General features: G+C 35.5%; 1 protein-coding gene across 1 annotated transcript; it reads left to right on the top strand.

Annotated features, from left to right (window-relative positions):
• Window positions 1–1,090: 1,090 nt before the first annotated feature.
• On the top strand, window positions 1,091–16,809 carry Smp_156410 (transporter spinster-related; the record flags this gene model as incomplete). The annotated part of the gene is made up of 9 exons (XM_018794888.1): window positions 1,091–1,265; window positions 1,303–1,505; window positions 1,535–1,686; window positions 3,299–3,640; window positions 4,411–4,606; window positions 6,128–6,193; window positions 8,789–8,887; window positions 10,773–10,938; window positions 16,116–16,809. 9 exons carry the CDS (start codon window positions 1,091–1,093, stop codon window positions 16,205–16,207), a joined length of 1,491 nt encoding a protein of 496 aa, XP_018649255.1. The 3' UTR covers window positions 16,208–16,809.
• Between the last annotated feature and the right edge of the window lie 993 nt (window positions 16,810–17,802).

Here is a 17,802-nt window from a genome sequence, read left to right as displayed (position 1 = left end):
TCTCTGTGATCAGTCTTCAAATTCTCGACTACTTTGATGGGAGCAGAATTTCCTTTTGTATCGTTATGTCATTTTTTGCTTACAACCTGTGCCCATTCGTCAACGTTGGTTGGAGCAGTAACCACAGTGGCATCAAGCACACTACGGGATTCTGGAGGGTTGGTGACGACTTAGGAAGTCGGGTCATGCTTAGTGCTAGAAAATGACCGAGCCTTGCGGTTGCGGCTTCTAGACGTCTCCTGCTGGGTACCATTTAGATGACGGGATAAAGAAGAAACTTCTTTTCTTGAGCTTTTGGTTAAGACAAATCTCTTTGGGGACTGTCTTTCCTCCTTTGGTCGACGTGAGTCAGCACTTTTTGAACTAACCTGAGCCTGCCTCACCCCAATTTGTATGTCGACGGAGCGAGTTCTGTCCGATGTGTGTGTCAAGACACTTTTTTGCAGTATTTACCATTGAGATGGCCCCGGTTAACAAGCTGTTTGCATCCGAACAGCACTATTGACAAAGCCATACGCAATCATTTCTACTGAACCATTTCAAAGCCGCAGGCGTTAAATTCGCTCAATCTTCGTGGTTGCCTGTGCACTTATCGCAATGCATGCCGCTGTCAACGAGGTATCGATAGCCTGGACGTTGGTAATTGCTTTTTTCGCACTTTCCCGTCATCAGAGGTCTTCCTTGAAAATAACTAGAGACAAAAATAATCTGTGACCAAAAAAAGGTGGGAAACTGTAAATTGTTAGGACCAAAGTACTAACACATACAATAGAAAAAAACGAAGTACTCTTAAGTACCGACGATAAACTACTTAAGAAGCAGAAATGATACTCTAATCGAAATACTTTAACTGAAAGAAATTCAATCAAAGTGCAAACAGTAGTCTTGATACGCTATTAACGGTCAAAACAATAGAGTTTACTAAGCAAGGAAATGTACCTGTCTCCCTTTAAATAGCGCGCGCTTGAAAAAACACCCATCAAATACAGAAGCAATAAGGAGCGAGTACAAAAAAGTCAGTCGGTTTACACAAGCTCATGACTTAGTCATTGTATATTGGATCTGTTCAGCCCCACAATTTAAATGCCTTATGAGTGACCTTGGGGTTGGTAACCCGTCCGATCGGTCTTCGAACCGTTCCATTAAGGATGGCAGTAGCAGCGGATTGTCAGACTGTGTGGCTTCACCTAAGCGCAAGACAATTACCGTTTGCATTTTTATTCTCATAAATGTTTTGAATTACATGGACAGATTTACAATCGCTGGTAATACTGGTTTAGTCTCAATAATAGTTTTAATCAGGAGTTCCCGAGAATGTAAAAAGCTACTACAAGATAAACGACTCAAAACTAGGCCAGCTGCAGACCATGTTTTTTGTATTCTACACTTTCCTTAGTCCTATCGCTGGTTACCTCGGTGATCGTTGGGAAAGAAAACGAATCATTCAGATTGGTCTGTCGATTTGGGTAATCGTTACTTTAGGGAGTTCCTTTGTTCCTGCTCATGTACGATAATATAGTTATATTGCTTTTAGCTATTCAGCTTATTTTTAGTTACTCGCTGTTTTGTTGGAACCGGTGAAGCCAGCTATTCCACATTAGCCCCCACAATCCTATCTGATTTGTTTGCGGGTAATGCAAGAACCAAAGTTCTAGGTCTGTTTTACTTTGCGGCACCTGTTGGAAGGTAAGATCCGTTGTCGTCGTGTCCTAAAATGAATGATTTATAATCGTTTGTAGATTCACTTTCACATTCAATCTTGTTCATTTGCTTATCTTTTATAAAGCTTAAGGCACTTGCCATCCTAAAAAGAAATATTTGACTACTTTTTTGACCAAACTTTAAGACTGAACACATATATACGGACATGCAAAAATAGTTTTTGATGTGTCAATAATTGAGAGCTTTTAAAGAGTTAATTTACTAAGGATTCCTGTCTTATTGTATCTATTCTGTTGTTCAGTAAACGCCGGATCTCGTGTTATATCTACTTGTTCATGATCAGGTCATTACAGTTACATTTAAAGTTTATTGTATGCGAGGCATATGCAAGACGATCGTCACATGTATTGGCATGTAAGTTTAACCATTTCACCATAGATACGTATTTTTCTTTGGAAAGCTGTATGGAAACAGAAAAAGTACTGAAATGTTACTCGTAGGAATCAGACTTCACTTGCTCTTCAAGCAAAATTCATAGGTTGATAGCATGCACGCTAATCTTACTTTCCTTGCCACCTCTCCTTCATTCACCATTATTTAAATTCCTTCGTCAGATCTCACTCTTCATCCTTTTCTATATACTCACCATGTGCTAACGACTCCAAACTATGAAATATCATGCCTGGTCTCTTGATACTGCACGTCAAGTTGCATATACGGGCCCCAAACTTTCAACATTAGAGCCGAGTCAAACAAAAGGCTTTGACAACTAAAACTCCTTGGTATAAATACATATACCATACTTCTCAACTATGCTACTTAGTTTGTTTACTTGACATCATATTGATAGTTGTAAGACACAGCAATAGAAGCATCTTTTTACGTCCCTATATTTGGTTCGGATCGAAAACAAACTTGTTGCATAGCAATGACTGCTATCTACTTTTTATCTCGAAAGTATCTTCTAGGCGTCTTTTTAGTTCAGGTGTATTTGGACTCACTGAAGCTAGGTACTGGCCGAAATGTACTTTACACTTGTAAGGAATAACTTAAAACCGGACATACAGAGACACAGGAAATTCAGATACATTATGAGAAGGATTACTACAACAAGACGCTATTATAACTTTTTATGGCTATGGATAATTGGCTCTTTCCTTCTCTGGGTGTAATGGTGATATTGTCTTGAGTGGTTGATAAGGGAAGTTCGCTCTGTAGTAATGACTTATTTGTCTTATACATGACGGTAAACCCACAACACATTCGCTATAGTTTCTTCACAAGTTGTTTTGGATTTATCTGCTTTGTAATTTAGTTTCGTTTGTTGTTTTAATACCTTCTCAAGGGACTCTTAAAAGTCATTTATATTTATTTAAAATTCAGTAGCAATAATCATTGCTTAGTAATACTAATCAACATTTGATTTTTGGGGCATTATATGGATAAACATACACGTCCAATTTGTGTATAAACTTGGTACAACTAGTGTTCAATTTAACAGTAACCTTTTATTCTCATTCCATCTTGAATTTCTTGATATTTAGACTTTACTAAATCTTATACATTTGCGTAAACTCAATAGTCGTTTGGTCGTTCTTTTTGATTTTCAACCCCCTAATTTGGTTGTACTTTTTAGTGGACTAGGTTTCATAGTTGGTTCAGAAATAACTCGGCTGACAGGATCTTGGCAATGGTCTTTACGAATTACACCGATTTTTGGCTTTGTTTGTGTAATTCTATTGAGTGTTTTGCATTCAGATCCACCTCGTGGTGAGGCAGAAGGAGGTTCACACATGCGCACCACTTCGTGGTGGCTAGATATAAAGTCCTTACTATCTAACCCAGCCTTTATGTGTATTAGCTGCGGATATACATGTGTCTGTTTTGTTTTGGGTTCACTTTCTTGGTTTGCGATTGATCTAATCCAGTCAGCTTTAAATGCAATAAACGACGATCCTTCTGCCTGGAGGAATTACAAGTAAGTCTTTTATATTGTCCTTAACGGTTAATTTGATTTTTACTATCTCAAACGCGATCATAGGAATAAATCTATATAGTTAGACGCTTTAATAACCAAGAGTTGGCATATCGTTATTTTGCAACCGAAACGTATCTAACTTTGATATTTTTTGCGCTAGAATCTTATGTTAGTTATTATCCAATCGCCAAGTCCACGATAATCAATTGGAACGTCGGTTTCCATCATGTTTGACGAACTCTAAGGTGGAGAATCATTGGAAGTTTCTCTTTTTTATTTGGAACTCATGTAGTTTACAATAAATTTTTATACTTAATAATTATAAACTTTTTATGTGCTTTCTAATTACTCTCGTCTATATTGCAATCAAATTTAGGTCCCATAAAGTATTTTACTCGTGTTGGTATTTTAAAGATTGAGTTCTTCTAGATGATATCTATTCCTCTAGAAAGCTGATACTAAGCAAGTTTTGCAATCATTGGCATTACTAGGAGTCAAACATTTCTGTACTTCGGCATGTATCCCATCTGGTATTAGTATATCTGCCCTAAATAACTTAAGTCCGATCATCAAATTATGGGCGCAAGCAGCATGTCATATGTTTATAAATCTAATGATAACTAGTACTTAGATTTTAATGCTTTTTAAGTGAACATAGTGGTTAAAATCTACATATACGTTCTCAAGAGTTATATAATTATATGTTAACTAATATATTCAGTATTTCATAGCCTCCATTTATTAATTAACTACGCATTTCTTTTTTTAAGTATTCCTATTGTTGTTGGAGCTTCAACATGTCTTGCGGGTATTTTCGGCGTCTTATCTGGTGCAAAACTAGGTCGTTATTTACGTCGATGGGTTCCTGCGGCAGATGCTTATGTTTGTTCTGCAAGTCTCTTTATATGTGCTCCATTCTTATTCTTTGCTCTGGTGTCTCCATCCTGGAATTTCTACGTATGCATTGTAAGTTATAACTTTATAAATACTGGGATTAAAATTAATCAAAACTTGGTAACTTATCTTCTGAAACACTAATCAAAAGTATATTAAGATAGGTTACCAACCCAATCTTGTTTAGCAAATATTTATTATAACTAACGGTTACTTTATACGTGGTTAATTTTAAAATGTTACGCTCTAACTCTATGTCAGTAGATTAAACCTACTAGACTTCTGGTCAGTGATAAATACCGGTCTACTCTTTAATCACACCTTAAATCGATCCTTTATAAGTAAACTGGCTATTTTAATAAAGTCTGTAGGTCAAATACGTCTTGTTTCTAAAATTGTATTTATTGATTGATTTGATTAGTTATGAGTGTACTACTCGAATATTTGACTTTTAGTGGTTTTTGTGAGATCATTTCTCATCCTAATGTAATCAGTCTAGCAGCAAACATCATTCATACATAAGCCTGCCCCTCAGCTTAGTATACAAGAGTATATGGTGATTACATATAATCAGTATCATTCTCTTTTCTGGATGGTTCAGATAAGGAGCTATCAGTACTTTAAGGAGATATTAATTGGTCTTCTAACCAAGAGTCTTGCATGTAGTAATACACTGCACATTTTAATTATTGACTAGTGTACAATTCTTCTGAATTCAGATATTAAGTTATCGTAAAGCCTATTAGGCAATAAAATCATTATCTGAGGCCATTGCTAAAACTAAGGAAAATAAAACTTTGATGACCTAAATTCTGAAATTTTCATGGTTCTCATTCTTTTCTGAACATTTCAGTGTTATTAATCTGTGGTTTGTTTGAGGACAACTACAACTTAATTTTTAAATATGGAATGTATGACTTACAGGCAAATTTAAAAATGTCTACTAGTTTTGATAACTGATTTCCGTATTTTTCATTTATTTAAAATCTCAGTTGTTAATAAGGACCATTTTGCAAATAAAGGATACTATCGCTCAGAGTGTTCAATACATTTCGAGGTTCACAATCAGCTATCTGTGCGATGTTTGACTAAAAGTTTTTCTGAGGAAATAGGAAAATTTCATCGTAGTTGCTGTTAACTTTTCATAGTTTTAGACTATTCTGTCAGTGAACGTTTTGAACCATAGAAAAGTACACCTAGATGAGATTTACAAGCTTTTAAAACCTAAATATACTAGACTGACATACTGTACATCTTTTAAACAGTGTATCTGAGTAACAATCTTTGAGTGGTCATCTGAGAACGTTGTATTATTATTCTATATTTAATGACACCGTACTTGCAATTATTTTCATCAATAAATTCATAAGCATTACTTTGAATTTGTTCATCTGACACGATATCCTAGAATAATGAGTGTTCAAAAGACTAGCTTTTAAAAGAAAGGGATAACATACAAATCAACAGTCTGATCAAGAAGAACCAAATACAAGAGAACTGTTTTTTTTATCACAGTTTTATGTCTTTATTAAGTTTGTATTTGATGTCAAACCATTTAATTCAAATCGTTTTCCTTTTGCTTTGATTTTGCAGGTTCTTGTTTTCATCGTCGAATTTCTTCTATGCATCACATGGGCACTTGTGACTGATATGACTATGGTAAATATTGATTAATAGTTTATTATACATCCTATTAGTAGTTGGAAATAAAAAATAGATTATTTAAATGAATATCTTTCAGAAAACATACGAACAGTTTTAATCTTCTATTTATCTTCTTACTTTAATATATATATATATATATATATATCCATCTCACAATGTTAGTGGTTTACTTAATGCCATGTTTTTGATCTATATTTATTGATACGTCTGTAGTTCAGCTGTTAACTTTAAAACTTTGGTTAATGTTCAAAATCACACTAGTGACGTTACAAATTAGTTTAAAGAAGGTGATTGTACGAGAAATTTCAGCGTTACACTTGATTATATAATCTATTCAATCGAATATGTTTGCTAATTATAAAATTCAGTTACCAGCATTTACACAGTTTCTAAGACACATGTCTACTTTTAGTGATACATTTTGGATATCATATACAACTTCGCTTAGTAAGAAGTGATAACACCCTTAGAAGAGTGCATGAATTATAAGCTGATTCCCAGAATTATCACACATCTTATGTAGTTCGTACACTGTCATAGTAGTCCTTTTTAGGACTCTCTTAGTAGTGGCCTCGCCATGGACAAAAAATTTGTCATTTATGCTTTTACATAACTAATATTGATGATGGATCTACTCAAGTCGAATGGCAGTGGTGTGACCTGACTTACATTGAAGTCACTCCCAGGCAGTGGAGCTTTTTTGGTGGCTGTACAAATCAAACAAAATCTTACCAAATTGATTTAGTTTACTCAATAAAACAGATTAAGGAAGAATAAAGTCTAGATATACTACAACTTTGCCCCTATGCATAGTGTCCATATGATGAATATTGGCTCAATATTGACGATATTTGTTGGTAAATTGTTCAGCTCTCACTGACCAATCCCCTAGCAAGAAAACAGTTTAATTTAGTGGGTTACTTGACTAGGTCCCAGTAACATTTCACTAAAACCACATACTCTTGTCTAAACTTCATCCTTTGATCGTTTTATTCTTGTTGTTATCATACTACTTTCCTCTTTTTTACTCCTTGACGATTGTCTTTTGGTTGTGTCTAATTTCTTGATTCATATTTTACCAAGCTTATTGAAATATTGGTAAGCAAATAAATAGTCAGACTGGCTTCCCATATCAATTACGGCCTTTTATTTCTCAGATAAATAAATCTTGAGAGTTTCATCAGTCCCATTAAGTTGACAGCCAATAAAATCTCTTCAGAAAAACAAGAAGTTCCCGTCGGGTTGTGCCACCTGTGGCACAATCTAGATCCCCGATTGCCTGTCAACAAATGATGATACAGATCAATAGTTTGACCTGTATTTATGATTATTGGTTAGTCGATTTCTTAACCAACCGTTATAGTAACTGTGAAACACTATGTATTGATTGAAGGAATTTAATCACAGATTTCTTCAGTTCATTATTCTTTTACGATGGGAATTGCAAAGAAACCGCTTATATGAGTAAAATATTCGTCAACTAATCTTTCTATTGTAATACATTATAATAAGTCCACCATCGATAATAAAAAGCGTCCAGTATTATTGCTTCATATACTTTTGATATGTTTCATAGTTCTAAATGACAGATATTCGACTATTGAGATTGTTTGAATGGGTATACTGATTCTACAAGGAGAAACTTAAGTCTTATATAGAAACTGCGCTTGATGTACTCACATCAATACCCATATCAGATAACATATTTCTGAACAAGCATCTCTATCTTTTATTAGTGTAGTATTATATATCCCTCAAACTCATCGTCAAAAAGTTCACTTGAAATATTCATCAAATATTATTTTGAATTCCTCAAATGTTTTAACTTGGTTATTATCATTGATATGCAAATTATCTTACCACTATTTTGACAAATGTGGTTACTTGCCCCCCTTATCAATAGTTCTTAGTGTATTGGTTAATATATAAAAAGCATATACAAATGTCTCCTTCGTTCGTTTTTATTTTCTATCTCTATCAGTGTATTATTAGAGTGTAATTTAAAGGAATGTTTTTATTTATTTATTTAATCACATACATATTGGTACAAAGGGCACCGGATACATATGCGCCACACAAAATAATGAGAATAGGAGGAGAAAGGGGGAAGATGCGTATATGTAAAAGAAGGAAAAAAAGAGAAGAGTAATGATGGGGGGAACTGAAATGTACAACCAGAAGAACTCTCTCAGTTAAGAAAGTTATAACCACTCTTTATGAAGAAAGTAAAAGAAGGTTACAGCAGGATCGCCACTGGCTTCTATTCTGAGCCATATCTGATAACGTCTCTAGCCACTGTGTTGCACCATCTCTCGGACCCCAGCCAAGGAGTCGTGAAAGACCAACAGAAGCTAACCCTTTGCAGCTTTCTTTCATACCACGACACCATGTCATACACTGACCACTGACCACCAACCAGTCCCAGAGTCGGCAAATAATGCACGACGTGGAATTCTCTGGGACGACATTCGTAAAACATGTCCAAGCCACCGAAGTCGGTGTTTCATAATGAAATGACACATTAAAGGAATGTATTATTCGGTCAGTTCATAGAAGTAATTCATTTAAGTTTTTACTCTTTTCCTTTAGGGAGTAGTTATTCCTACTCGCCGTTCGACAGCATCTGCGCTTCAAATGGTTATGAGTCATGCACTAGGGGATGCCATCAGTCCGGCTATCGTTGGTCGGGTAAGTGATTTTCTCTTGTTTCTTAATACCACAAAAACTAGATCTAACTTTATATATATATTAACGTGAAAGATTAAGATATTCTTCTACTACTCCATTCCCCCTGGATGATTTTATATTTAAATGAATACAATACCAAAAAAGTAATTTCCAGCTTTCTTTGTTAAAAAGTTAGCGTGCCGAAAATACCTATGTAGTCTTTTTGGTAAAGTTGGGTGGTCACTAGTGATAAAATCCTAGGTATACGTTACGTTTTATTTGGGACTCATCAGCCGGGTGTACCTCCATCCTAGTGCTTATGTGTATACTAGGATTCCAAGGCAGTACCTTTCGCTTCAAATGGGCTAATAAGTCCAGATTGTTACCAACTTGTTCGGCAAGTATAATAGAATTAATAAGGGTATGTAGTTTCCCTTTGTTAGTATTCAGGACTTCAGCTGTTCAGTCTCTATTACTCACTGGCTAATCCATTAGCGTTTAAAGTGATAAGTACTGGTTCCAAGTCTCAGTGTGCACATCAACACTGGGATGTATGAATATCTAACCGACAGAACACGCATCGTAGTTAACCACTATCCAACTTTACTTAAAAATAATGATTAGGCGGTATTATTGAGTTAGTCTGCTAAAGATTCATATATCCTAATAGACTGACCCACTACAGTCCTCTATGAACTACCAACAAACCCTTACAAATAAATTTCACCAATTCTTTTACTCCACAAGAAATAGTTTAGTGAGGTACCCTAGAAAAAATTTCTATTTATCAGACAGTATCGCGATCGACTACGAAAGGTTAACCAATAAGATTTAGAAGACATCTCAGTTGTGAATCATCATTGTGTACCAAACCTCCAAAATAACATTATTTAGTGCTCCTTATTTTTTACTTTTGAATATAAACTTTGTAAATTCGGCACATAAAAGTACACATAGTATTGATTCAGAAATATTACGTGTCTACCTGTTACATTATTTATTATTTATTTATTTAAACACATAAATATTGGTACAAGGAAGCACCAGATAAATATGCGCCGCACAAATCTCATTCGATTTGTGTGAGAGCTGTGATACTGCTCAGGTGCCCGAACTGAAGCAGGTGGTTTTCTTAAGGGGCCACACCCTTTGACCTAAAGGTCTGATCCACAAGGCTGTGGAGCATCATAAGGAGATGCAGTCCCATGGTAGCCGGTGACCAACGATCGATTCACACGCCATTTGTTCTCTCAGGATCCTGGAGCCCATGTGCACCATCAGTTTGGAATCAGGGTTTTCCAACCCCCCTAGGTGGACTTTCCGTGTCCACCAACCCGGTTAAAGCGTCGGATATTAGCTTTTCGTCCTCTCAATTTCGTCAACAACACCCCCGCCACGAGAAGGCAGTGAGTAGGACCTCCCTGTCAGAGGCTATATACGCGTGGCCATGTGAGAGCATTTCGAGAGGGAGAGCAGACTCTCCCCACTCTCAGCCGTACCAGGGCATTTGGGGGCGTTTACCTGTTACACCCTTCAATGTTTGACAGAACAATTGATCGTGTCAGGCAACGAGATCAAATATTGATTATAGAACAAGAAAGCTATACTAGCCTTTTCATAAAGTCAGTATCTACTCACTAGTTAATAAAAATACCTTGTTTAACCTAATTTGTTTCATATATCTTATTATTTTTCTTAAACAAAAATTGAAAATGTCTTTGGTAACTAAAAATGATAATGCTATGAAATTTTTATTTTATTACTGATGGTTTAATAGTTTTTTCTAAGAATATCTGGTTGGAATAATTTATTTCTCTCCCATATTATTGTAATTATATACTATTCTTAAGTAATAAATAGATTGAATAAGAATTATATTTTTCCTCATTTTTATTTTCCATTTCAGATTGCAGTAGCTCTTACAGATCTGCATTCATTAGAAACACAATATTTAGGCTTACAAAGAGCATTATTTCTTACTGCGTTTGTTTGTGCTCTGGGAGGTTTTTTATTTCTTATAGTTACTTTATATTTGGTTAAAGCTAAGAATGATGTTCATAGAGCTATTCAAGGTACATTTTACTATTTTTATTTTTATTATCGCTACTGTGTAATGTTGTTTCATGCTATGTATGTATAGTTTTACTGTTTTATCATAATCATTATTTCCAATCTCTTTAGAAATAAATAATCCTCTTTCCATTGACAACACAGATAAACGTAACTCAGTAATCACAATGCTGGTTCATTTGTGCTGAGAATTCTATATTTTACCGAAAATATAATATTGTATAAATCTAATAATAGTAAATAAATAATAAGTAACTTACTGAGTAACCTACAGTATACACTTATGTAAATGAATGCTGATTGACATGACCATTAAGATCAAATTAGGATATTAGACTGATTACATTTTCTGCTTCGATAGCAATAAGATCCATTTACTTTTTGTTGTACTTTTCACTTTCTTAAACCCTGAATTACAACTTTAAAATATGCCATAGGTAGTCACACTTGTTATTGTTCACATACTTACTTACTTACGCCTGTTACTCCCAATGGAGCATAGGCCGCCGACCAGCATTCTCCAACCCACTATGTCCTGGGCCTTCCTCTCCTGTTCTATCCAGTCGTTCATTCTTATGCCTGTTTCCATTTCTCGGCATAATGAGTTCTTTGGTCTTCCTCTTTTCCTTTGGTATTCAGGATTCCAAGCTAGGGCTCGCCTTGTGACGCAGTTGGGTTTTTTCCTCAATATGTGTCCTATCCACTTTCAGCGCTTCTTCCTGATTTCTTTCCCCACTGAAATCTGGTTTGTTCTCTCCCACAGTAGGTTATCGCTGATAGTGTCTGGCCAACAGATCCGAAGTATCTTGCGTAGACAACTGTTTATAAACACATGTATCTTCTGGATGATATCTTTCGTAGTTCTCCAGGTTTCCGCCCCATACAGTAGAACTGCCTTGACATTTGTATTGGAAATTCTGGTCTTTGTGTTGGTTGACATTTGTTTTCAGTTCCAGATGTCCTTCAGTTGTAAATATGCTGCTCTTGCCTTGCCGATCCTCACCCTCACATCTGCACCAAATCCACCGTGTTCATCAATGATGCTGCCCAGATATGTAAAGGTCTTTACATACTGCAAAGCTTCTCCGTCAAGTGTAATTCGATTGGTGCATGCTGTATTGTATCGGAGAATGTTGCTTTTCCCTTTGTATATATTGAGACCTACTGCTGCTTAGGCTACTGCTACACTGGTCATCTTCTGCATTTGTTTTTGCGTGTGTGATAGAAGAGCCAGATTATCTGCGAAGTCTAAATCGTTCAGCTGCGTCTTAGCTGTCCACTGTATCCCGTGTTTCCCTCCAGATGTTGACGTCTTCATGATCCAGTCGATCACCAGGAGAAAGAGAAAGGGTGAGAGTAAGCAACCTTGCCTAACACCGGTCTTTACCTCGAATGAGTCTGTGAGTTATCCTCCATGAATGATTTGGAAGTTTAATCCATCATAGCAATTCCGTACGATGTTGACTATCTTCTCAGGCACGTCATAGTGTTGAAGAAGCCTCCATAGTGTTGTCCTGTCCACGCTATCAAATGCTTTCTCTTAGTCAATGAAGTTGATGTAGAGTGGTGAATTTCATTCAATTGATTGTTCCACAATTTCTCACATATATAAAATGAAATATATGCAAAAACACTGTTACAAAACTGGGTAATTTATTCGTAATTTGTATTAGGGGATTTGTGGAGATTGTAGAATTTCCATCGCGAACCAATCATAGTTGGACCTCCACTGCAAACCTGGAAGTAACTGGCCGCCGTTTCACCTTAGTGTGGCATTCTCCGGTACTACGTATCCACAAACCCATATCCAGGGATTAGACCTAGGACCTTCAGTCTCGCGTGTGAATGCTTAAACTCTAAACCACTGGGCTCACTAGTGACTAGCTTCAACTCTGGGGATCCTAGTGAGAAGCGGTGACCAGCGAAGTTCAATGCGTGTCGGGTGTGAGACAGTTATTCGCCTCAAGCACTAGATGAGGATTGCGCAATATTGCGTATTAGTTAAAGTCGGACATTAACCCCATCAGATACCGGCTCGGTAATCTAAAGTTTAGGCGTCCGTAAGCGGGACCGAACGTTCTGGGTTTTACTCCCAGATGCGGCGTCGTGGGTACACACTACTAAGAAGTCTCACACTGGGATGGAGCAACCTTTTAGTACTTACAGGTTTGCATCGGTGGTCTAACTAAGATTGGTTCATGATTTAAATTATGGAAATTCTAGAACCTTCACAAATCTCACCTGTACTTATGAATTATTTATAATTGTTATCATAGGATGTTGTTAAATTCAAGGTTTTACGTCAGACTGACTTTAGTTTGACACCAATCAAAAAACAGAAGTCACTGGACTGCTGTTTTGTTTCAGTATGGGGGCCCCTCACCAGTGGGTGTTCAAAACCCCATCATGTACCAAACCTTTAACCTTAAGCCTTATGTAGAGTACTTAACCTTCTGACCACCGATTAGCATCCAATGGTTTATTTTTCTTAATCCGATCAAATGTGTAACTGTCACTCGTCGTTAATGGCGATGCCAACTAACTGCTATTCGTTTTGATCGATAAAATACTTGGTAATAAGCGATGCTTTAACATGGAGTTTACGATTCATATTAGCTAAAAACACCATAAGACAACTCTTGGATGAATACCGGAAGAATGACAATCTAATTTTTCTATTATGTCTTTTCCACATCACCTCTCAACAGAAACCTAGATAGAAAAATAAATAGTGTATTGTTTGACCATACGGTATTTTTTTATTCCATCAACATACGATAAGTTGTAAGCACATACAAGCTCCAGCAAACAAAACAGGTAACTCAACTACTGAAATAACATGATTGACAACAAGTGTTTGCCAGTTCAAATTACTACAGTTTGTTTATGTTAAGCATATTAAAAAGGAAAAAGATTGGTAAAAATAATGATATCAATAAAAATAGTAAATTGAAAGGAACAAGTGGCTAAATGGAATAAGAGATATAGTAGGAGTTCAAATATGTCCAAGATTCTGAAGAAAATATATATCTGGAGCAATCATACTGGTTTTCAACTACACTAACTATAGTTTTCTATAGTTTAATGAATTTCAACTAACAATGCGTATACCCTCCTACATAGTATACAATTAGAAGTCGAACACCTCGAAACTGATACCATATTGAAATTTATCCAGACTAACCACCAAAAATACACCTAATTAGAAATATTATTAACAACTGTGAGGTCAAGAAGGAAAAATAATCAACATTAATGCCTAGACAATCACAGAATAACTATTGCCAACTGTCCATCAAATTCACTGTCAACAGAATAAACTCTTCATCACTCGTAGATACATTCTAATACTTCAGTTCTGTTTAAAATTTATTTTATTTTATTTGAACACATAAATATTCGTACAAAGAGGCACCAGATACATATGCGCCACACAAATCTCATTTGATTTGTGTGAGGGCTGTGATACTGCCCGGGTGCCCAAACCGAAGCAGATGGTTTTCTTAGGGGGCCACACCCGGAGCCTTTGACCGAAAGATCTGATCCACAAGGCAGTGGAGCACCGTGAGGAGGTGCAGTCCTATGGTAACCGGTGACCAACGATTGGTTCATACGCCATTTGTTCTGGAGCCCATGTGCACCATTGGTTGAGAATCAGGGTTTTCCAACTCCCCGAGGTGAACTTTCCGTGTCCACCAACCCGGTTAAAGCGCCAGACATTCGCTCTTCGTCCTATTAATTTCGTAAATAACACCCCTGCCACGAAAAGAAGTGAAGGGGGCACTCGGATGAATACGGTGAAAGCTTCACGATCAAATCAACGAGCTTACCAAACTCGACTTCATTTGAATCGTGCTCTAAGGTCAATTAACCACTAATTTTTAACAATCTAATAGTCTGATGATAATTTCAATTAAATTCCCGATTAATCAACGGCTGTATATCAATTCTATTCAATCATTTATGACTTAAACATTACAAGGTATTAGATAGTTGAATTACTCACAACTAAAATAAAATGGTATCTGAGAATCTTTTAACTAGTCCTCGTACACTTTCAAATGTAGGTATGATATTAACAATCTAAAGAGCACAAGGCGAACCTTTTATCCTAGTTTCCAGTGCATACTGATGTGTGTGCTATTTTAGTTAATGGTTCTATAAGAAATCAGAGAAGTGAAGCACAATGACTTCTCATTATTTAACTAATGACTTCAGATTGAAAGACATCAAAATAAATTTAATCAACAAACATCAAGGATACTTTAATAGGCCAATTGTGAAGATATAATAATGATACCAAGTGACTTTAAAATGGAATTAGGAAAATTATGCTGAATAGGGAAGAATCTTAGCAATATCCAACCTTTTCGAATGGATTGATGGTTGTCACTAAATTCGAATATCAACAGATACTGTTTGGTTTTGTCTCCGTTGACATCGACCTAACACTGGATATAATTAAAGGGAGATTTAAACGAAATATTTGTCTATTTTTTTCCAACCTGCTAATGCCAGTGAGAGATACATTACTACTTATAAAAGGGAGAGTATACTTTTCAGCATTTCTCTCGATATAACTCTTCTACTTTAACATACTCATCACGTCTGAAAGATACTACTCTACTCTGTGTTTGATGATAAATTTCTTTGGATAATTTTCGAGCATAACGGAACCACTGAGTACTCAATGTCTTAGATTCCTAATTCTAGATAGGGAAGATAACTCAATTCTGATAAAGTCTTAATCATGTTGGGATTTTTTCATTCTGTTTATCATTTACTCCCAGAACTCAGCTTCTAAATTTCTCATAACCTTTATCTCACTAATTCATATTTTCTTCTACAACGCCAAATCTTTTCTATTACGACTGATACTGTTACTACCACCACTATTCTGGGAGTTGACCTGACAATTTCATTCCTTTGTGCTAATGGGGTATGAAGACGTGAACCGATGTATATACGTACCAGGTTCCACGTCGTGACTGACTGGCTATCATTTACTTATCGTTCTCTTCGTTTAGATAATCATTATTACTATGTCTTTCATCTATTCACTTTTTCTATCTCATAATTTTGTTTAATGTTTCATTTTATATCATCCTCCCCGAATATCTTACGCAAATAACATAATCCGATGTTTACCTTTTTATTTTATAATTTACTTATATTGTAGCTTCTCAACATGACATGGTTGTTGTAATAAGCGGACAAGAAATTGAGGTTCCTGCAACCCCATCATCTACTCATAATGAAGTGTTCACTTGATCAAATATATTCATTATTAATTGTTTATATATATATACTTATACGTCTATTCAACTTTATACTGCTCTTATTATCTCTTGATATTAAATTATTTTATTTCTGTTTCCATCGTTTTGTATTATAAAAGTAAGCTAATAGCAAACAGATAGAATTTTGATACATTGAAAGGTCAGCATTTGTTTTCTTTATAGTTACATTTGTTACTCTAACAGGTTGTCTATCTATCTATCTATGTCATCAAGGCAGTAGATTTTGTGTCTTGTTGAACTAATATTCTTATTGTTAGATTTGTGAATTACTTGTTCTCTTTTTTTAAGTATCATTATTACCTTTTATTCTCTTTACTATTAATACAGAAATCGTACTGTTCTATGTATATTCAATTTAATAATACTTAAATGATTAAATCATCATTGTATTTGTAATAGGGGTAATTTCAACAATATTTGAAGATAAAACATCAGTCAATCATTATTGTGTAAAATGTTCGGTTTTAATGGGGATCTCTTCTCTGTATATGTTTTCTTTTCACTTATATTTCAAAAAAATAATTTTAATATGTGAACTATTGGGTTTATCAGATCATAATAATTATCTTATAGAAAGATTTCATTAGTTCTTTTTTGCAAACACATATATAAGCGAACATCATTGTTTTCAATTAGACCGTCATCAGGTTTTACTTTCATATATAGTAACATTTATAGACATATACGAAATTTTTAAACCATTCAAGGTAGTTTATGGGTTGTTGATAATACTGGAACAGATTATATAACCAAACATGGTAAGTAAAGCGCATAGATTGATAGTATGATGACAAGTGTACTAGTTATGATAAGAACAGCGTTTCGTAGTAGGAATTTAATGATTTGAGAAATGTAGACACTGAAGTAACATTCACTAATTTGTAAGATTACGTAACAAGAAGCGTTTAGATAGTCGGGAAATGAGGCGCAGATTTGAAGAAAAAGAGGAGGTGTCGGGAAAAATAAGTGAACAAAGAGTATGAAAAATAATAATAAATAAAATTTTCAAATAAGACTAATTCGGCCAAGGAAGAGACACGGATGTAACAGACTTCTTAAAAATACAAAGAATCGTATTGTTAGCCTGAATCACCGACTTCTGCTATGTGCGAGAGGCGAGATCGAACTCCATAAGGAAAACTAGTAGAAATACGATAAATCACTTTAAGTGACCTACTTCTATCTACTATATTGCAGCTATCGATCATGTATGATACAACAAGGTTGCGTATTGTTTTGAAAATACCCTTTCCGAACCACAAAGGGAGTTGTTCACTAACTCGTTGGTTCATTTATCTAGTTGTGTACCCAAATGGCTTCCTCCACAGAAGCAACTGGATTCGTAGATACACATGGATGTAGCAAAACTAGGTAACTTGTCTTTTAGATGAGGAATCACTATAGGTCGGCTGGAGAGTGATAGAAGTTAGCTGCATTAGACGTTCTCTTCATTGCTCTTGTACTACGTAATCTTACAAATTAGTGAATGTTACTTCAGTGTCTACATTTCTCAAATCATTAAATTCCTACTACGAAACGCTGATTCAAGACTTTGCTGTTCTTATC

The sequence above is a fragment of the Schistosoma mansoni genome, chromosome 1 (genome assembly GCF_000237925.1).
Source record: "Schistosoma mansoni strain Puerto Rico chromosome 1, complete genome".
Lineage (NCBI taxonomy): Eukaryota > Metazoa > Platyhelminthes > Trematoda > Strigeidida > Schistosomatidae > Schistosoma > Schistosoma mansoni.
The sequence above is the reverse complement of the archived record's forward strand: the minus strand, read 5'-3'. Positions and strand labels throughout refer to the sequence as shown.